General features: G+C 31.8%; 5 protein-coding genes across 17 annotated transcripts; 1 reads left to right on the forward strand and 4 right to left on the reverse strand.

Moving 5' to 3' along the window:
• Positions 1–550: 550 nt before the first annotated feature.
• LOC105228130 (eukaryotic translation initiation factor 5A) lies at positions 551–2,157 on the reverse strand. Its single transcript, XM_011207802.3, has 4 exons — positions 2,002–2,157; positions 1,197–1,444; positions 937–1,138; positions 551–874 (listed from the first exon to the last, which is right to left on the reverse strand). Exons 2-4 carry the CDS (start codon positions 1,403–1,405, stop codon positions 803–805), a joined length of 483 nt encoding a protein of 160 aa, XP_011206104.1. The 5' UTR covers positions 1,406–1,444; positions 2,002–2,157; the 3' UTR covers positions 551–802.
• A 1,433-nt stretch (positions 2,158–3,590) lies between these two features.
• On the forward strand, positions 3,591–4,505 carry LOC105228131 (60S ribosomal protein L12). The gene is made up of 5 exons (XM_011207803.4): positions 3,591–3,679; positions 3,744–3,806; positions 3,863–3,936; positions 3,995–4,175; positions 4,243–4,505. The coding sequence occupies exons 2-5, from the start codon at positions 3,770–3,772 to the stop codon at positions 4,446–4,448; spliced, it is 498 nt and encodes a 165-aa protein (XP_011206105.1). The 5' UTR covers positions 3,591–3,679; positions 3,744–3,769; the 3' UTR covers positions 4,449–4,505.
• A 610-nt stretch (positions 4,506–5,115) lies between these two features.
• On the reverse strand, positions 5,116–7,120 carry LOC105228132 (septin-2). The gene is made up of 5 exons (XM_011207804.4): positions 6,965–7,120; positions 6,533–6,650; positions 5,661–6,466; positions 5,468–5,605; positions 5,116–5,403 (listed from the first exon to the last, which is right to left on the reverse strand). The coding sequence occupies exons 1-5, from the start codon at positions 7,055–7,057 to the stop codon at positions 5,236–5,238; spliced, it is 1,323 nt and encodes a 440-aa protein (XP_011206106.1). The 5' UTR covers positions 7,058–7,120; the 3' UTR covers positions 5,116–5,235.
• A 1,614-nt stretch (positions 7,121–8,734) lies between these two features.
• On the reverse strand, positions 8,735–16,550 carry LOC105228134 (pickpocket protein 11). 7 transcript variants are annotated; one of them, XM_011207805.4, is made up of 10 exons: positions 15,476–16,077; positions 15,074–15,407; positions 11,743–11,879; positions 11,329–11,425; positions 11,081–11,271; positions 10,923–11,005; positions 10,588–10,635; positions 10,269–10,356; positions 9,217–9,335; positions 8,735–8,985 (listed from the first exon to the last, which is right to left on the reverse strand). In XM_011207805.4, the coding sequence occupies exons 1-10, from the start codon at positions 15,532–15,534 to the stop codon at positions 8,897–8,899; spliced, it is 1,245 nt and encodes a 414-aa protein (XP_011206107.1). In that variant the 5' UTR covers positions 15,535–16,077; the 3' UTR covers positions 8,735–8,896. The 7 variants fall into 7 exon arrangements, 5 of the variants coding, with proteins under 5 accessions (XP_011206107.1, XP_049317151.1, XP_049317153.1 ...); XM_049461194.1 differs by having other exon boundaries at positions 15,074–15,384; positions 15,476–15,631; XR_002183936.3 differs by lacking the exon at positions 10,269–10,356 and having other exon boundaries at positions 15,476–15,675.
• A 479-nt stretch (positions 16,551–17,029) lies between these two features.
• On the reverse strand, positions 17,030–20,896 carry LOC105228135 (uncharacterized). 7 transcript variants are annotated; one of them, XM_049461188.1, is made up of 3 exons: positions 20,584–20,896; positions 19,377–19,600; positions 17,030–18,849 (listed from the first exon to the last, which is right to left on the reverse strand). In XM_049461188.1, the coding sequence occupies exons 1-3, from the start codon at positions 20,725–20,727 to the stop codon at positions 17,109–17,111; spliced, it is 2,109 nt and encodes a 702-aa protein (XP_049317145.1). In that variant the 5' UTR covers positions 20,728–20,896; the 3' UTR covers positions 17,030–17,108. The 7 variants fall into 7 exon arrangements, with proteins under 7 accessions (XP_049317145.1, XP_049317144.1, XP_019846546.2 ...); XM_049461187.1 differs by having other exon boundaries at positions 17,030–18,861; XM_019990987.2 differs by having other exon boundaries at positions 17,030–18,864.
• Between the last annotated feature and the right edge of the window lie 58 nt (positions 20,897–20,954).

Consider the following 20,954-nt stretch of genomic DNA (forward strand, 5'->3'; position numbering starts at 1 on the left):
CATATCGATAAAATAAAAGTTATTTGCAAATTTCGATAGATTTCTTTGGTCGAAACTAAATGAATGTATTTCCTATGCCATATGCGGCGTTAATTCGTTAGAGGAATTGTATTAGTGAAGTACTGGCTCAACTATATTTATTATACAATTATATTTGTGCTTATATAGCTAAGCTTTTTGAAATCCCACACCTTGCATTTTGATTCTATTATAATTGATATGGGCGATGTTTTAGTTCCGAAAACTCTCTTACGCTAAGCAAACTATCTTGATGACATTCACCTCTTAATGAACTCATTAGCGATGCTAATATCACTTTCCAGTATTTAGTGCCAATGACACGTGTAATTTCGAACTCAATTATGATTTAAACATTGATGTGATGGAGTTAGTACTAAAGTAAATAAGATTTGAATCTAAGATTTACTATTGACGGAGTGGTCAGCATGTAAAAGATTTTATTTATGGTAATCACATTTTAGACGGGCAGCAAGTTTTGATGTCTTACATTACACCTCAAAATAAATCGATAAAATGAAAAATAAATGTATTAATGTAAAAAAAAATTTATTGGCGAAAATCTATTTTTGTTTCTCAACTCTTCATCCTATACTCTTCAAATTTCTGTTTTTATTACTTCATAAATTATTTTTTGAAGTTATTAAGTTATTGTAGTTAAATGAGTTGATTGAACTTAGCTATAATAGTGTTTATACACTACTATAGTATTAGTTTTAATTTACTTTTTACGTAAATTCAACAGAAATCTGCAGGTAGATAAAGTCAGACGTTTCAGAGATGTTTACTTGTCCAAAGCAGTGTTGGTTTTGAGAGCGATGACACATTCTTCACCACATGATTTAAGGACTGTGCACTATAATCAAAAATAATCATGAAAGAATTGATATTAAATTAGTAATGTAAAGATTCACTTACTAAAAGATCTTTTCCGTTATCAAAATCGGATCTTAAAGAATTTCCAAGGTCGCCCTCTGGTACCTTCAAATCTTCACGTATTTCTCCATTATCTGACATCAGAGTGAGGAATCCGTCATCACTTATATCAGTCAACTGATAATCCTCCCGTTTAACGTGTGGCACATCCATATTATGGGTTGAAGGGCAGATATCTTCATATCTGGTTTTAAAATAATTCATTTTATAAAGTTTATCTTCAGTTTTATTATTTCACTTACTTCTTATTTGTAAAAATATCAATGCCAACCATATGGACTTTAGCATGACCATGTTTGCCAGTTTTTGAGGTAGACATCTCAACTATTTTGCACGGTCGTCCTTTCAACATAACAAATCCGTTCTTGCGTAAAGCCGAGCATTGCATCGGATATGTTTGAGAAGCACCAGAATCGCCAGTCTCAAAATGATGATCATCCATTTCGGCCATTTTTCCCAGATATTAGACTACCGCGTACCAAAAAAATATCTGAAAAAGGCAGATATAAAATAAATATTTACGTATTTCACCGGTACCGAATATTTAACCCTATTGTATATAAACTCATTTGAATATTTAAAGCAGTTTCATTACGTCAAATAATGTTTACATGCGATATTTTGAAAAATCGTGTACTAAGCTTACTAATAAAACAAAACTGTATATTTATCAAAAAACGAAGTAAGAAAGCATTTGATTGTGTATGTACAATAAAGCTAATATTTAACCGAACGATATACAGCGTCGCCGTCAAACAGAATGGCTTTAAATATAACTACTGTAATTATGTTCTTAATTTTTTTTAGTCTTCCAACTACAATTTTATACTTGCTCATTGACGTCAAGTACTCAATGCAGTCAAAGAAAATCCTAGCGTACAAAAGAAATACCACTATTTAAAGAGTCCCCATTCGTCTCAGTAACACAAACAAATTTCACTTTTTAGGATTCATTTCCACCTTCAAACGTGATAGCTTTTTAAATATTACATTTATACTTTAAACTGCATTAAAAATATCACAAATTTCGAAGAGCTCGATACTCACATGTGATTTAAATGATAGCCTTAAGCAAAGAGAAGAAACGGCACAACCCTGCTCTTGTCCACGAAACACTTGAATGAGTAATCAAGTTAGTGTATCCGGTCAATAAATTGCATTAAAATGGCGCAAACAATGCTTCGGTATAATTCAAGCACGATTGTTCAAGCATCGTCGTGTACACTCATATAATTTTGCACAATTCCAAAGTCTTATGGATCATCAATGCTTGCATAATCAACAAATAATATTTAAAAATGATTTGAAAAATTATACTTTGTACAACCTAACATATTTATAGATGATTAATTAAATTTCAGTTATATATTTTTTTACGAGTGGTCGATTTCAGTTTATCATTTGCTTTTATCTCCTTGAAAATTCTTAAGAAAACACTCAAACAGCTGATTAGACTTCATGTAAATTTTGACAAACGTTTGTTTAAGCAGTTCAGGTTTGGTCAGCACTTATACCATGTTTAGACCGAAAATTTAAAAGATTAGATTACATTTAAGCATTTCATAATCCAACAGTGTTCTCACTGCTGTTAGAAAGATCAAAAAACAACTGTTATTGTCATTCAAGAATTCACATCGTTTAATATTTGTCAAAAGAAAAGATTGTCATATAGTATTTTGAAATAAAAGCCGTCTTTTTTAATATTTTCCGTATAATAGAAATAATGGATGCATTTTTTCATTTGTTAAGTCGATTTTCAGGTGAAATTAGATCCATTGCTTTAAACAAAAGCTTTGTAGTGTCTAAATCAGCTGTGATAATGTAACAGATTTCCAGTGCTGACAAGTAGATTGCGCAAAATCAGAGTCGCTCAGAGAGATTTAGCGTGGATCAGTTTCAAATCATTTCAATGAAGTGATTTGGAACTGTCATTTTTGTATGGCGAAATCTTGATAAATTTATAAGATTAGTGGCATAAACCACTCAACAGCCGAAATCGTGTGATTAAGTGTCGGTCTGAACATAGTATTAAACTAGTTTGATTTTTTTCTATTTTGTGCCAATACCAGTACTTACTATAATTAAATCAATATAGCGAACAAAAAATTTATTCAGTGCACTATCCAAGCAATGAAAAAGTCTATGAATAATTTACGATTATGACATCATTTAAAATTGATAAGCATAAAAAAAAATAATTTTTAATAAAACATGTAAATTATAACTTAAGTTATAAGATTAATAATTAATCTATGTTTGTCTTTTAGCAGGTAAAGCGGAATTGTTAAAAGTATTTTTTTTTTCATTGGGTTCAACAATTGTTCGGTATCGATATCAAAAAAGTATACACGAATATGTTGAGAAATTTCGTAAATGCTGTATATAAAAATATATGATTTACTCCTAAAGAGCATAAAAAGGTTAATTCCTGATTTTCAATAGTTTTATAAAATTCTAAAAAATCTTAGATTTTTGCAATTATAGCACTTATAATAATAGCATTTCGATTATTTGAAATTATTTTGGAAGAAAAATGTAAAACTTTTAACCGTCGTAAAAATAAATTTTGAGTATTTTTTTGTAAAGTGCGAATAATTGATCGTGTAACTGTCATTCAAATTTCAATATCACAAGTGCTTGTAGGTCAAATGCTTGAAGCGGATTTTGCAACTTTGTCAACAAGAACCCAACTCCCGTCCTTTTACCTCAAGCTTTGTCGTTGGGTGTATGTCTCTTACTTTTAGTCTAATATTTATCCATGATTATATTAAAGATCCTTTGATTTCCAGATAGCTTTGTGTGCACAAAACGAACAATGCCGCCAAAATTCGATCCTACGGAAATTAAATTAGGTATATTGTGTTTCTTTTAATTAAAACATCACGTCTAACTTCACCTATTGTTTCAGTTTATTTGCGATGCGTTGGAGGTGAAGTCGGAGCTACGTCTTCGTTGGCTCCTAAAATTGGTCCCCTTGGTTTGGTGAGTTACCCCTAATAGTGATAATCTCATTCATGACTGTAAAACATATTTCTTCCAGTCCCCAAAAAAAGTTGGAGATGATATTGCCAAAGCTACCGGTGATTGGAAGGGACTTAAAATAACTGTATGTCTGACTATTCAAAACCGTCAGGCTGCTATATCAGTTGTTCCATCAGCAGCTTCTTTAATTATCAAAGCCTTGAAAGAACCTCCCCGTGATAGGAAGAAGCAAAAAAACAGTAAGACTTTTTGTATTTTATTTATTTTTTTTGTTTATTTATCTGTTTTTTTTTTCTTTTTTTTTAGTTAAACATAGTGGAAACATTACCTTTGATGACATTCTTTCGGTAGCGAGAACAATGCGGCCTAGATCTATGGCTCGCAATTTGGAAGGTACTTGCAAAGAAATTTTGGGAACTGCGCAAAGCGTAGGTTGTACCGTAGACGGAAGGCCGCCTCATGACATTATTGATGACATTAATAGTGGCTCCATTGAAATTCCCTCTGAATAAATAAAAAGTGTTTAATCTACTTTCCAAATTCAGAAATAAAACTTGTTAATTATTTAATTTGACTTAAATTTGGAAGAATATCTCAGGTGAAGTATAACTTAATTAGATTAAACGGTATCTCGTATTCGTTGTCTGAAGGAATAAAGCAATAAGAAATTCATGTCAGCTTGATTACGTTGGGTTGATAGTCACGTTATGGTGGTACTCAGTGAAAAAAAATTGTTTTCAGTTGACATCGAAATGTGGTTATGGAAACGTTCTTGTTCTTCTGAATATACTTCCAAGTTGTTTAATGACATCCTGCAACTCATGGTCTCAAATTGTTGGGCATATCCCCAGCTATCTTGAAGTTATCGGCTTTGTGATTTCTAAACATCCAGACACGACGTTGGACATTTTTCACTTGCACTTTCGGACGAAGAACAACTTTTTTGTAGAGTTTTCATTTGTAATATTTGTGACAGTGGAAAATTATAACTATATAAAGTATATGCAGGCTGCCATCTATTCCTTCAACATAGAAAACATTCCCTTATTTATTTAGATACATACATGTGTTTTTTAGTGCAATGGTATATATAAGTATTTTCACATGTATTTTAAGTGTACACAAATTTCCCTTATAGCTGTATACTTTATTTATAAATAAATGAAAATACCGGTAACATACTTATATGAAAATATGCATTATAATCCCGTAGGTGCGTATAGATGTATTGATAATATAATAAATACAAGGAAATATTATTCAAATGTCAAATAAATATAGCTATTAAACATTAGCAAATTACTTCTTTTTGTTTTTGCCCAGAGTCAAAGTATGATGAGAGGTTGATATCTGGGTTTTGCGACGACTAAATTCCACAAAATCTTCCTCTAGCCTCTTTCGAGAGTCCTCCAGTTTTCTTTTTTCCTCAGCATGGTCTCGCTTAAGTTTATCAAACTTTGCATGCAGCTGTAATGAATATCATGTTAAATGTAATATGTATTGATTTTTCTTTTTTAATATTATATTGCACCTCTTTTTCACTTTCTTTGAGCTCAGCTTCTTTTTCTTTGACCCTTTGTACAAACATCTGTCTAACTTCTTCTTCTTTGGCTTGTAATTCAGCTAAATGATTAGACCGCTTCGCCTCAAAAGTCTGTTGGAATGAAATCTAAAAATAAATTATTATTGATATTAAGAATTTACCAAACACAATTTTAAAGTACCGGTTTGTTGTCACTATCTACATCGCTAAAGCCCATTTGTTCAAGACGCTTCTGCCTATAAAGTTCATAATGACGTGTATGGGTTTTCTCCCTCATATCTTCCATATTAGTTCGGATCAGCATTTCACGAAGTTTAACAAAATCGCAATGCATTTCGTTTTCAACTTGTACGGTGCCCCATGGATATTGACGAGCTCGAATCAACTTGTTTCCCACTTTTATGAAATCAGTACTGCCTACTACAGCGAACGGAACATGAGTATTCATAGTTGTGTTCGTTTCAGCAACAGTTTCATCATCGGTTGGAAACTGATATATGTGAACACCATTATTGGATAATTCTTGCATAATTTTACTTTTGAAACGGTTCAACTCCGATTTTGAGATTGTGTCAGCCTTTGCAATAATTGGAATGATATTTACTTTGCTATCGAGTTTTTTCATACATACAAGATCCAGGGACTTAAGCCCATGACCTGTTGGGCAAATAAAATACAAGCATACATGAATGCGGCTATCGTGACATGACACCAAAGAACGCTTGATCTTGAGCTCCTCTTGCAAATAGGCCTCGAACTGTGCGTCAATATAGTCAACTACAGCTTTAAATGAGTCGTCCTTGTTAATTTGATCACCATACCCAACAGTGTCGCAAATTGTTAGCTTAAGACGTACATTACTCTCTTGTAATTCATAAGTATGCGCTTTCAATTTTACGTTCGGTAATGTATGTGGACTTGGTGTAGACTCAAAGCTTGTATTAAAAAGTGTATCCATGAGTGTTGATTTGCCAAGACCAGTTTCACCTAAAAAAATTGTATGTTTTGTCTTAATTATAAAATTTTACATCAATGTAGTATGTATATCTTTACCTATGCACATGACGTTGAAAACAAAACCATTTTGAACGCTCTTATTGACCAGCTGATCCGGCAAGCTATCAAATCCAACATGTCCTGATAGTTTCAGTGTTCGTAAATGAGGTTCGTTCTAATACATTTAAATATATGAGAAAGTAAATGCAAAATAAAATATGTTACTAAAGCGTTCTATTGTTAAATCATTTAAATATATGAGGATGGGAACTAAAAATAAAACATTAAAATCTGTTACTGAAATTTTCTTGTATGAATTCTATCTTTAATGATACTCGAAAATATTAAAAGAACAGTTCTAGTTTAGCAAATATAATCCATATTTTCGAGAAAGTGTTATCAACAAAGCTTTTTCAGTACAGTTTAATATTCAACAAGTTATAAGTAATTTCAACAATATTTTTTAATACTAAGCACAATATAATTTACCTTAACGAGGTCAACAGCGACAGACATTTTCACTTTTACAACTTTGTTTGGAAACTTTTTTGACTCAACTATTATACATAAGTATATTGGCATGAAAACAACGCCCTTATGTACGATTCAAAATTGTTGAATTTGTGAAACAAAACAGGGGTATGGTTTGCTATCTCAAAAGTGGTATCTAGAGCAGAGAACGTATAATATCTCCAGAGAACGTTTAATATATTAATATATTATTTAATATATTATAAACTAATATATTAATATATTATTTAATATATTAAACGTTCTCTGATATCTCTGTCTAGAGTTCGCACATTTTACGATATGGTATTAATAATTTAGAGAACTTATGCAGAATTCGACCTTCTCGTTTTTTAATTTTGTATAATATCAATGCCACATTTGGGTAAATTTTTCTTCATTTATATGCCAAAAACACACATTTGTTACGTTCAATTTTTTTTCTTTATGCAGACAGAGGGATTATCCATCTTACTTATAGACAGACATCTCAATTGCTCTTTACACGGCAGCACTCTAACTAGAACTGTGTCTGCTGCACAATATATAGTAGATATCTAACAAAATTTCGCTACTCAAATACTGTGGCAACTACGAATTACACTGTGTAGGTAATTCTGCCAATTTATCGTCAATTCGATTTTGTTCTATCATCCGCGTTCGTGAGTTTTGAATTCACCTCATGACGAAGGAATTCACCTCGTCAAATATTAACATAGTTTTGATTTTTACCAGAAAGGAATCTGTAGTCGGAATAACAGCTCTCTTAAAATGATCAACCAAAGAATATTTTTGATCAACGTTCTTTGCAACAACGGCCAGCTTACCGCAAGATTATATTATGACTGTTAAATCATATCACAGCGCGGTGCGAGTGTCACATTAGCACTGATCAGGCACCATGTCTGTTTTCCTTTTATAGAGTCAGCTTTCCGCGAGATTACATTATGACTGTTAAATCACATCACATCGCGGCGCGAGCGTCACATTAGCACTGACTAAGCACCGTGCGTGCTTTTCTTTTATAGAGCCAGCTAACAATCAGCTTCCCGTGTGATTACATTATGACTGTTAAATCACATCACAGCGCGGTGCAAGCGTCACCTAAGCACTGACCAGGCACCGTGCCTTCATTTCTTTTATAGAACGAGCTAGCAGCCAGCTTCCCACGAGATTACATTATGACTGTTAAATCACATCACATCGCGGCGCGAGCGTCACATTAGCACTGACTAAGCACCGTGCGTGCTTTTCTTTTATAGAGCCAGCTAACAATCAGCTTCCCGCGAGATTACATTATGACTGTTAAATCACATCACATCGCGGCGCGAGCGTCACATTAGCACTGACTAAGCACCGTGCGTGCTTTTCTTTTATATAGCCAGCTAACAATCAGCTTCCCGCGTGATTATATTATGACTGTTAAATCACATCACTGCGCGGTCCGATTGTCACATTAGCACTGACCAGGCGCCGTGCCTGCTTTTTTTCAGCACGGTGCAAGCGTCACCTATTTCTTTTATTAATACATTTTATGTAGAAAGTAAAGGCAGAGAATGTATAATATAATAAATTAAATTCAATAATAAAAAATTTATTAACATTCTCCGATTCTACAGATTCCCTTCTGTATGAATTCCTTCGTTGTGATGTGAATACCTTAGCACAAATTTTTCATAATCGAATACATTTCAATATAAAAAAATAAAAATTTACGTACGCACCCAAGTTTACTAATATAAAACAAAATTATTAGTCAACAGGTATATTTGGACAAACAGTTTTGCAGAACAAAATTTATAATTTTTAATTGAAAATTCATAAAAACAAATTAAATTGACAGTTTTTTACAAATTTCATATTTATAAAATGTCTGAAATAATTCTTATTATTAAGAATATAAGTACGTATCTACAGTTTTTTTAAACAAAGATATACAATATCAATTACACTTAAAATAGATATTCCGATAAAAAGACCAATGACACCTCCGGCTGAAACTGAAAAAATTATTAAATACAACATGAAAATTATTTGAGTTAATGTAAAAGTTAATAGCATATACATATATAGATATTTATTATGACTTTTTTTGCATGAGTATACATTTATATTACAAAGCATGGAGGGAAGCAGAGACAGAATTTTATTTTTTGGTTTAGTTTGTGATTAACCTTCATTAAATGTTTTTTTTAGGAGTCTGTAAGACAACTTTTTCAAAAAATACTTACCAACCAAATCTTGATAAGATTGCGTAACACTTCTTACACAGCGAAGTGAGGGAACATTTTTTATTTCAACTTCTACTAGTGCAAAGCTTGGACGAGCTATTTTTTTAATTTCGCTAGACCTAGAATTAACAAATCAACAATCATTATATATTCTAAATACATATGAATGAACTTAGAATATTACTAAATTAAAGTATTTTACTCTTACGGTACCTACATATACAGTTATGAATCGTTTTACCTATTTTAAAGCTAAATTATGACATGATTTGTATAACATTTTACTAGATTCCCTTTGATATGTATACATTTTTAATTAAATTTTAATCAAATTTTTTATATAGTTAAAAAATAGGATATTTGTAATATTGGGTGAAGACCAATCGCAACAATATTAAAAAAAAAAAACTGTTTTTCAAACGGCAAAATATCTGACTAGGCATTTGTAGATGCAACTTAAATTAGCGGTACATTGTAAGAAGTATATAACTTGTTTTGTAAAGATGACTAATTCAAAAGGTTTCTAAAATTACTGCAAAGATAGGTAGACTCTAGTGTAATGTAATCGGTTAATATGTGTTTTACCTTTGAAAATATATTTAAGTTTTACAGATATATTAGTTAGATTTGAACATATTTTAATTATAAAATAATTACAGCTCTCTGGATTTTAAAATATTTTAACCCTAGAAAGATAACCTTATTTTATGGTACTGAAAAGATAAACATGCGCTTTAGAGGCGTACAATTGTAAATATGTACTACATAAAAAAATACATAAATTTAAATAAACTTTTTTTTTTTTTTACAACTTCCACGAAGTTTTGCATTATTAATAAGCAAATAAAGCGCAATTGCACGTTATTTTTTTATTTTTAAGATTATTTTTTAGTATTTTACAAATCCTTAGCAAAAAGTAAACAAAAATATATCTCTGCGGCACACGTTATCTTTCTAGGGTTAAACGGTTTTGAGAATAATAAAATTTGTAACAAAAACGTATAGGTGTAAAAGATAATATTAAAAGTTTATATGTATTTTTTTTTTCTTACCCAACAAACTGAATCTTCTGCTCCGAACACGACGGATAACATACATATTTTTCTCTAGCGATTTGTTTTGCCTTAAAAGTTATATCCACTTTTTCATTTCAATAAAACATTAGAAATAAATAGTAGCTTATTCAATAATAACGGGTATAAGTGTATTTTTTTATATCAGACAACCCACACCGAATTTTCAAAAATTGTTCTTCTCTAAAATTTTAGTATTACGAGAGACAAATGTTTTTAATAATCCGGCGTGGATTCACTCTCCGATAAAAACTATTATAAATATACATATTTATTGACGTTTTAATATAGTATTTACCTTTGGATATACATGACATTCCACGAAAATCACAGAAATAATTGAAATCTATGAAAAGAAAAGAAAATTCAAATTACTATACGAGTATACATCTTTTCCAGCTTCGCTCGCTTAAATTCCTTATATAATTTTCAAAGATCGTTAACAAAGATAAATAACCAAAATTGTTTGATTTATAGAAATATATCGAAGTCGATTTCACATTCTTTGTTTTATTTTAAAAATGTTTCAAAAATATACTATAATAATAGTATCTGAGTAAATAATTTAAAATTTTATAGTTTAAGATAAGAAAACAACTTTTGAATCTATGGAAAACGTTGTGTGAAACTTACATTTTATCGGAGATGTGAATAATGTGCAATTACAGTATTTTAACTCCAAAATAACTCTGAGATCAGACATGCATGTTGAAAAACTAAATATGAAAATTTTATGTTAACATCTATTCGTATAAAGCTAAAGTCTTGCATATGTAAAATATACAACTCACCTGTAGTGATAAGTGGATCCATAAATTGTTTCGTGTGGAAACTTGCATTTTCTTTTTTCAAAGCTTTCATCATTTACTGCCAAGCTATTTAGCATTTCTTCCATATTATAAGTATACCTTATATGATCCTGCCCTAAAGTTTGTGAAAGTAACCCGAAATATGGTATATCCTCGTTGCTATGTACATACATCTAAATTTTTTTGAACTAGTTCTACATAAAATTTTTTAAGTATGTTAATTTGTAAACCTCGTATTTCCAAAGTGATTCTTGTTTTAGAAATAGTTTTAATGATTTCCTCGCTTCAAACGGGCTAAGTCGTAACGGCAACTCATCTAAATTGCGACTATTATTTGATAAACAAAATTTTGGATTTTAATTTATATATTGCGTAAGTACATACATACATATGTAGATACTCGGACAACCCAAAAATTTAATATTTTCGCAGTAGATCAAAATTAAATATTTTAAATTGTTAAGCAAACCATGAAAAATGTGCGTACATTTGCGCATAAATGTAACGTGATAAGGAAAGTTATTATGCATACATATATGACATATGTATATACGAGTATTATTGCAAAATATGTATGTATATCCTGTTTTTCTATTGCGAGATTTTATATAAATGCTACTGTACGATGCAGAAACGATGCTTACTAATCCATAAAATTATTGGCTAGAAAGCAATAACCCATTTCAAGATCATGAAATTTAAATATTTTGGCGCAGTTGTGTTGTTTATGTTCCAAAAATGTGATATCTGTTATAATGGATTCGCAGAATTGTGTAAGCAACTGAAAAAGTAAGTTTTTATAAAAATTAAATGTTCAAAAAGTTCAAAATATGTAGAATACTTATCAAATATATTTTAGTAATAAGACTTTAGAACTTTTTTTAATTTTTATTTTACTCCACCTATGTAATAGAAAAATATCGAATATATGTATGTCTACTGTATCAGTGGAAGTCAGAAATGAAAGCGTACTGAACTAGTAAACTCTTCCAATAATTTAATGAAGGATCTTAAATTAGTTTTTTTTTTTCAATTACATTCGCACGTATTTTTAAAACATAATTTTACAAGGTGACTTCAGAGGAAGTTGTATATCAGCTGGCTCAATAAAAAGAAATGTGAGTGTGCTTATGACCGCACGACTGAAGTGAAACTTCTTTCGTTCTATCTATATGTATATATATGAATGTGTGTGTGCAATATCGCTCATTTGCTGCAAGACCGGCATAAATCAAAAAACGTGATTTTTGAGTTAATGCTGCAGAATTGTTCGTTATATCATACTTCATGTTGAGTGAAAAATTCATATGAATACCTCTTATATGCTCCGCTTGAGAAGAGGTGTAAGGTTTGAGTCACCGTGTAAGTCAGTTGAAAACTTTAAACGCGTTTTCTGGAAAATCGATTTTTTTGACTTATGCCGGTCTTGCAGCAAATGAGCGATATATACATGTATGGACATATACATATATTAATTTCCTACAAATATTTAAATTTATTTTATGTTTTCATTAGTAAATTAATATTTTTGCATAGATCTTATATTTTTTTTTCATTGTTTTATTCGTTATTTTCATTATTGGGTACATCAGTAATTACTGTGGTTGATTGTAAAACCGAGACAATAGGCTTATGATACGAGAAATACGATACATATATTTTAGAATTAAATTTAGATAAAAATCTAGAAAAAACTGCATCGATTGTTGTTCCATGTCTTGTAGTTGGCTCATTACGGTCATTATTCATTTGTAATTCTAATTTATCTCGTAGAAAGTTTATCAAGAGTTGTCCATCTTCGGATGCGAAATTGATATTGAAATCTCCTGCTAAGATTAGTGGCAACGTATGATACTTTTCTCCTAGTTCTTCAGAACCTACGCGACCATAAATCATTAGTCTTCTGTATATAAACTTTATGACATTATTAACTGTGTTATTGGGCGAAATGTAAACAACTACCATTATGATGTTTGTTCCATCGTCCAAAACACAATGTGCAGCACATATATTACCAATTGATGACTGACCAATATCAACTTCACGAATATGTCGTAATAGAATGTCCATGTTCGAAGTTACTATATTCGAGGTATCATTCGATTTTTGATAAATTGCCACTCCTGCTGATCTAACATTTTTACGCTTGAATTTCGCAATACAATCAAAATTCGGGATGTCAATATTTTCATCGTCATTTGACCAGGTTTCTGATAAAAACAGGATATTGCTTGAATCAATTGCGGGATCGCTCAAGTCCGATACGTGTTTTCTGAGACTGTGGCAATTAAAAGTAACCATGGACAACTTTTTTCTGTCATTCATAAAATCGAGAATCGTTCTACCTGTTGACAATGTGTTCAACGATAATCGGCGAAATTCATCTTGTAAAGATATGATCGATGTATCATTTTTTCGCCCATGATAAAATCTATTATCATTGTCTTTTGGTACTATGTAGAGTCCGTCAATACTGGTAACTCGTGATATCTGCAACATTTTCACTTTCGCTCAGTGATTGGACTTAAATAGAAACTTTTGCGTATGAGCTGATTCAAGGAAATAGTGAGTTTTGCAGTTCTCTGATACATACCAGGAAGTTCTCTGATACATACCAGGAACTGCAAAACTCACTTTTTCCTTGAATCAGCTCATACGCAAAAGTTTCTACATTTCGTGAAGTGAGCAAACGTGAGCAAAGCATTTCGGACCGAAGGCTCACATTGTACGCGAATGAGCGGTTCGTCAACATTAGCTGATTTTTACTCAACGCTGTGTTTCGCTCAGTGATTGGAATTGAATAGAACATTTCATGAAGTGAGCAAACGTGAGCAAAGCATTTTGGACGTTCGCCTCGCCTGATCACACTTTTCGTTACGCGTTCGTCAGCTTACTCCGCAAGCCAAGCGCGCGTAAAGAAGTTTCACTTCAAAAAGCAGGCACCGTGCCTGATCCTGTTGCTACAAGTAGTTCTATAAAAGAAAAGCAAGCACGGTGACTGGTCAGTGCTTAGGTGACGCTCGTGCCGCGTGGTGATGTGATTTAACAGTCATAATGTAATCACGCGGGTCAGTGCTTAGGTGGCGCTTGCACCGCGTTGTGTTGTGATTTAACAGTCATAATGCAATATCGCGGGAAGCTGGCTCTATAAAAGAAAAGCAGGCACGGCGCCTAGTCAGTGCTTGGGTGACGCTTGCACCGCGATGTGATGTGAGATAACAGTCATAATGTAATCACGCGGGAAGCTGGCTGTTAGCTGACTCTATAAAAGAAAAGCAGGCACTGTGACTGACCAGTTTCAATTATATTCTCACGTTTTTCTAAAACAATATTTCATTGTTAATGTTTCTCAGTTTTGGTTTCGTTCATCATTACGATACACCTTCTTAGTTCAGAATGTTTTAGTATTTTTGATTGGTTGGACAAAATTTTTATATTTTAGTTGTGCATTTTTATTTACCAATTCTGCCCACTTTCCCACGGATGAACAGACAGATATTATGGAAAGCATTCCTTTCCGCATCCCGATCATTTTGCCCGTATATTATATAGTATGTAAGTATAACATTGACCTAGTTAAGTTATAACTAGATGTAGTAACATCCCTTAGGTGTATAAAATTTGTATACTCTATAAACATTCGCGGTATTTTCAGTTCGTTAACTGGTATTACATAATTTTTACGTATGTACAGCCACACATACATATGTTATAATATATAATGCAATAAATCTCATATTTGGCAAAATTATTGTTATTAATATTTTTTAGATGTGTTAAGAAGTTTGAAACTTAAAACACATTTCAAAATTGTCCTTACTATATATTTTCATTACGGGTGACTTGTACTACTACGGGGTACTTGTACTATGTACTATTTTTTAACTGAAGAATTTCTTATTTATTACATTATCCGTTTTTTAAATGCAGATGTAGAAATGCACTTATGCAGCTGAATATCGATCCGCTACTTACTTGTTTTCTTGCAATATGAATATTTACTCCACAGGTTGAGTTGAAGCCTCGGCAGTAATCCTCTTTGGTATTAATGTTAGTCGGTGTGATGAACAAATAATTATGAATATTTTTTATGTAATTAATATTCTTTTCATTCAGAAAGCGCATAATTTCCACATTAGACCGACTTTTAGATAAACAAATTGATACAGATGGGAACGTAATATTCCAGTGTAGAAATGAAGTTTCGACACTTATACTTATAGAATCGGAAAGAAACCTTTTTAACATTAAAATACAAATTACTGTCATATTCCAACATGAGATGCCTATAACAATAATCCAAAACAGTCTGAAAATTCCATCGGTGACACTTATGTAATTATGCAAAATATCATATTATCAATGTATGTAATGTACCTGGTCGTTGTATAAAGCTGGAGACATTTTTTATAAAAATTTATTATTAAAAACACCATACTTGTGATTAAAAAATACTAAAAATTAAATATTTGTATGGTACATATGTATATGTATTTATATGAGGGCTTGTGTCTACTACTCTACTTAAGCATCTGTAACTGCAAGCCGTAATAATTTTGAATTGTTTAAAGGCAAATATTTTCCGTCATTCATGGCAAACAAAGCTACGCTGGCATAAGTACATATGTATGTATTCGTACAGATTTTACATTGGCGGACGTGCACATGTGTGTGATATTGGAGTATTCCATAAATGTGTATTTGTAATGCAGCTGTAAACTAAATCACGTTTCTGTTTTAACAATATTTGTTATTTGGCGATGTGTAGGTAATCGACTGCATGTTTGGAAAGTGAAAACTACTTTTCAGTACGAATATCACGCGACATTATACGAGGTGTGTTCAAAAAGTATCGCAAATTTTGTGTGTTTTTCAAAAATTATTTATTTATTCATGAATATCTATTTTTCCCCCTTCAAAGTAATCCCCTTGAGATATTATACACTTCTGCCAACGGTTTTTTCCAATCTTCGAAGCACTTCAAAAAATTATTTTTTTATCTTCTTCAGCTCCTCCTTCGATGCCGTCTTTATCTCGTCAAGAGAAGCGTAACGTCGTCCTTTCATGGGCCTTCTCAGTTTAGGGAACAAGAAAAAGTCTGGGGAATACGGCATCATTAGTGTGTTGGTTTTGGCCAAAAAGTCGCGCACAAGCAACGAACGAGCAGGGCGTTATCGTGGTTCAATTTTTTTTTAAATAGGTAAAAATCGAAGACGATCCAAAACGGCGGATTGCTTCGCGCAAATTGCGCATAACTTGCAGGTAATATTCCTTATTGACCGTTCTTCCCTGTAGAAAGAACTCATGATACACCACGCCCCTGCAATCGAAGAAAACTGTCAGCAAAACTTTCGCCATACTTTTTGAACACACCTCGTACAAGTATTCACTTATTTTCGATTTTATTTTATTACTGCCCGAATTTCCTGCCCTACGAAGTGGAAATGTTAAATAGACCACATACTCATATATACCTATATATACATATAGAGGTGATATGTATGTACATACACAGGGGTAAGGTATATTTTATAGAGATTTGCTTATAAGCTTATTCCTAAGCTGGCATGCCATGTAAAGAAACTTTTTCTTATTTACCAATTTATCCCAATAATATCTTAATTTTACTATACAGTGCAGATTTTACAGGAAAATACGAAGCTCAATTGGTGTTCTATCAAACATCTAATCTAGGCTTTACCTCCACTCGAGCTACCCTTGCTTGATGCCTTCGTATTTTCACAGGTTTGAAATTTCTTGATGACTATTGAGAAACGTTTTGTGTTATTTAAAGTGTGCATCGGTTGTCCCTTACAAAAAATAATGCTTGTAATCCCATGATATACAAGTACAATTAAAAGCTGAAAAAAGTTTATGCTTCCTTGATGGGCGTGCGTACATAAAAATATGGAAACAAGTAAAAACTCATAATTTTTTCTTTTCACAATTTATTATTTAATTATACACATATAAAATTTTATTGCTAATGGTAATTTTGATCAGTAATTTTTTATGCCTTACGAGATTCTGTAACTTCTTTAAAGTATGTAACTATTGGTAGCTCTGCAATGAATGCGTTACTTGCCTTGGGAAAATTACCTATTGAATTTGTGATATTATTTTTTGGAAATAACATTTTTACGCCACTTATGCTTGATATTCTCATTATAGCGGACTCCGGTGTGCTACTTGCTAAGGGTGTAGTCGACTGCAAGTGAAGGTTTATAACACTCCTTGTTGTATTCGTTTGTACTATATTGGTTCTTTTATTGTGTCTGATTAGTTTTGATCTATTAAATGTATTTGTTTTTCTATTTCTTAGAAGTGAGACTTGGGTCGATGTAGTAAATACCGTTGCTATTGTTGAGCTAGTCGTTTTGCTATTATTTACATTACCTGCGCTTTTCTCAAACGAAGGAGTCCATCGAAAGCGGCTTCTGCCATGAAACTTACTCTTTGCTTTTTTCATCTTTCTGCCAACAGTATCATGTAATAGTTCGTGTTCTTTGGTTTGTGTAGTCGTGCTTGTTTGTGAAGATGGATAATTCTCCTTTTCGCTGATTTTCTGTTTTAAAGGTCTTATGGGTGTCGGCAAAGAAGTTGTTTTTATATTTCGATTTTTATTTTTCAAACTTTCTTTAAAAACTAATCTCTTATTATTTTGAATAAATTTAGCTCTTCTATATAACGGAGGATAATTGCTTGTTTTATCAAGAACTGATGTTTTCTCTCCGGAATACTTTGATGTCTCTATAGCATTCCAAATAGCGGTAGTTGAAGTATTGTCTAAATATGGTAATTCGGTAATAGGCGTAGAAATGGTTCCTAAAACCACTGTGGTTTTAATTGGATAAGATCCTAAAGTGTATGTCGTAGTCTGTTGCGACATTTTCGAAATAAATTCTTTTATGTTCGGTCTATCTCCAGATGCACAATGATTATTTGTTTCTAATAATGCATTTGAACAGTTGTGTATTGATTGACCGATAACCCAATTTTCTTTTGTAGTATCAACACTCGAATTCTCATATGCATATACATATTTAGATTGATTTTTAGTTTCATTATCGCTGATAGAATATTTGACAGCGTTATTTGAAAATTCAGGAAGTGACGTAGGACTTGAAGTTATATATTGAGTTGCGGTATTAGATCGGTGAATTTTGTAATTTATGATAGGGTGACTTCCATTATTTTCACTTTGATGGTTTTGTTTTTTAAATAACTTCAATTGTGAATAACTGGGCGTTCGGGGTGTTGTTATAGCATCCCCGATAGTGAAATAGATATGAGACGTATTTTTGCTATTCGGAACCGTAGTAGCGTGGAAAAAGTTATATATAAGCGTATTCCTTGTGCTATGTCCAAAATATTGTATATATGGATTACTTGTGGTAGTGTCAAATTGTGAAATATTGGAAATGTATTTGGTTTTAGTTAATGAAACTTTTTCTACGGTAGTTGGAATAGTTGGCATTTTTTCGACGCATAAGGCCAATTTATTTCCATGAGGTATATTCAAATTATGAGTGTGAACACAATTATTTTGAAGTGTTGAAATCGTAGATAAAATTGGTCTACTTAAATATTGCTCACGATTCTGAAAATTAGCACTCATATTCTCTTCAGATAACAAGAAATAACTTGTTCTGGGCGTGGTTTTTAATAATTGATTGAAATTTTTGTATGGAAACATGTAGTTAGACCATTTCATGTTCTTGGTCGGTGCCAAATTGCGTAGCGGAAAATATCTGAAATGATTTCTACTGTAAAAAAATATTAACAATTATCTCATAAATTTAATCAAAGTAATGCTAAATGAAAAGCGCTCATTTGCAAGTGAGGATGCCAGTGGCAAATAAAAGCAATTGAGTTATATTAAATATTCTACCGAAACAAATAAATACGTGGGGAGCGTGTTATTTGGAAAAAATTGAATTATAATAAGAATTGATGCAACAGAAACCGTTATTTTTATTTGATTAATTGGATCAAGTTCCAGCGAGCATTTGTGAAAAGTTAAAAAAATATACATATGTATATATCTAAAATTCAAGTCGATCAAGAGTAATAGAAAAAATATTATATTCTGACACAAGTGTTGTTATTGTTTTTGCCAAAAGATTTGTGGAAGTTTTCAGAGATCTTACTTTAAATTCCAAATAGTAAAAACTATTTCAGAGCAGAGTAATGTTCTTTTAATTTTTTGAAATTTTCGCGATTATTCTGCATACTGAACATATGTATGTAAATATATTTGTTTGTTCTAAGTGATTACCTTTTGTCGTTTTGATTCAATGTTAAGATTGCTCGATATGGATATTTTTTGGAAGGGAATAAGTGCACTCTTTTCCGTCTCCACATATGATTGGGATAGTAAACAGATAAAAAAGGCAGTTGAGATCTCTCATTGTTATGGCGATAAAAAGATATTCCGTTCGAGCTCCGATCTATATGATCATTAATTACTGTTAAAGTATTAACATATTTATATGACCAGCTCTGTAAAAAAATAACTTAAATTATATCATTCAGATATTAACTACAAACATAAGCAGATATATATAACATTTACCTACCGCTTTTAAGCGCAATAAATATCGTTACTTTATATATTTATTTATCATGCGTATAATGATGAAAAAATACATATGTATGTATATACAAATGTATGGAAATGTATTGAAATTACAAATTTAAGGTGTTAATGGCTCCACAGTGAATGGCGGTCAGTGCGTGTCTTGCGTTATGCGGAAACACTCTAGCAGAAAAAAGTCGTTACGTTCCTTAACCAGAAGCATACGGGTCTCATTAACTTCATTGACTGTAATGTCAAAGGCTAGTCTGTACTCCTTCGTCCAGTTCGTGAATATGGTCGTTGTGGACTTAGTAGAGGAGAGTGTTAGGTTTCTTGCAGAGAAGGAGCGAGAAAGGTCGGAGAGATGAGTTAGTTGTTCAATTGACTTTAATTTGCGAAGCGACAGCAATAATCGCTCACTATAATACATAGAACGTTAACCATAGGACGATACATATGTACATACATGCATACATATATTTTTTTTCTTGTTCTGTTTATATTCAGTGGTTTCTCTACAAAACATACACAAATCTAATATACATACATATGTATGATATGTACATATGTATATCGTTGGATCAGTGTGCATATTTTACATTTGCATACAATTGCGCAACAAGAACGACACCACGATATTTTTGAGTATTTCTTTAAATTTCAGTTCCCCTATAAATGGACTTATCACTTTGGTGCATTATGTTGATTGGTATATATGTGTTGAGTGGATTTAATGTGCACTTTACGACGAGGATTCATCAAAGAAAGCTTTAGTCGAAGACTCTTAAACAACGTTTTTTACTTATTTGCATTGATTTTGTTATATTGAATTTTAAATGCACAATGTAAGAAAATGTTTCATCTTACATGTCTAATATACTTATAGTACTATGAATTATATACTTGCACCCAGAACAAATAATATTAATTTAATTTGTATCAAATTGCGATTCATCTCAGTACTGTGACCGTGATTGTTGAACGATATTTCTAAACTGAGTAAATAAACTTTCGATATCATAGCGTTGTGTACTGCCAAATATTCACGCATGAAATCATTAGGAGCAAACGATTTACTTACCTTTTTTTGCTTGCATGACTTGTGGTTTGAATTGAACAACTGTTTTTGCGAAAATACAGCATTTTACATACTTGAGTGAAAGTTGGTAAGAAGTGAAATTTCTTGAATATCGTTGTCATGATCTAATCATGTGTTTTTAAATAATACTATAGTTTTTAAAAATCACAATTATTAATACATAAGAGATGCATTTTCAG

The sequence above is a fragment of the Bactrocera dorsalis genome, unplaced genomic scaffold (genome assembly GCF_023373825.1).
Source record: "Bactrocera dorsalis isolate Fly_Bdor unplaced genomic scaffold, ASM2337382v1 BdCtg012, whole genome shotgun sequence".
Lineage (NCBI taxonomy): Eukaryota > Metazoa > Arthropoda > Insecta > Diptera > Tephritidae > Bactrocera > Bactrocera dorsalis.

Coding starts and splice junctions, on each gene's coding strand:
- LOC105228135 (XM_019990987.2), bottom strand. CDS start 20,727: ATGCGTGAATATTTGGCAGTACACAACGCTATGATATCGAAAGTTTAT. Junction 19,601..20,583: donor TAATATTATTTGTTCTGGGT/GCAAGTATATAA, acceptor ATTTTTTTACAG/AGCTGGTCATATAAATATGT. Junction 18,865..19,376: donor TTGAATCAAAACGACAAAAG/GTAATCACTTAG, acceptor ATTTTTTTACAG/TAGAAATCATTTCAGATATT.
- LOC105228132 (XM_011207804.4), bottom strand. CDS start 7,057: ATGCCAATATACTTATGTATAATAGTTGAGTCAAAAAAGTTTCCAAAC. Junction 6,651..6,964: donor TCGCTGTTGACCTCGTTAAG/GTAAATTATATT, acceptor TAAATGTATTAG/AACGAACCTCATTTACGAAC. Junction 5,606..5,660: donor TAGATAGTGACAACAAACCG/GTACTTTAAAAT, acceptor ATTTATTTTTAG/ATTTCATTCCAACAGACTTT.
- LOC105228131 (XM_011207803.4), top strand. CDS start 3,770: ATGCCGCCAAAATTCGATCCTACGGAAATTAAATTAG. Junction 3,807..3,862: donor TCCTACGGAAATTAAATTAG/GTATATTGTGTT, acceptor CTATTGTTTCAG/TTTATTTGCGATGCGTTGGA. Junction 3,937..3,994: donor AAATTGGTCCCCTTGGTTTG/GTGAGTTACCCC, acceptor TATTTCTTCCAG/TCCCCAAAAAAAGTTGGAGA.
- LOC105228134 (XM_011207805.4), bottom strand. CDS start 15,534: ATGGTGTTTTTAATAATAAATTTTTATAAAAAATGTCTCCAGCTTTAT. Junction 11,880..15,073: donor TTCATATTGCAAGAAAACAA/GTAAGTAGCGGA, acceptor TTACTTTTTCAG/TTGCTTACACAATTCTGCGA. Junction 8,986..9,216: donor ATCTTATCAAGATTTGGTTG/GTAAGTATTTTT, acceptor TAATTTTTTCAG/TTTCAGCCGGAGGTGTCATT.
- LOC105228130 (XM_011207802.3), bottom strand. CDS start 1,405: ATGGCCGAAATGGATGATCATCATTTTGAGACTGGCGATTCTGGTGCT. Junction 1,139..1,196: donor GATATTTTTACAAATAAGAA/GTAAGTGAAATA, acceptor TTTTAAAACCAG/ATATGAAGATATCTGCCCTT. Junction 875..936: donor ATAACGGAAAAGATCTTTTA/GTAAGTGAATCT, acceptor TTTTGATTATAG/TGCACAGTCCTTAAATCATG.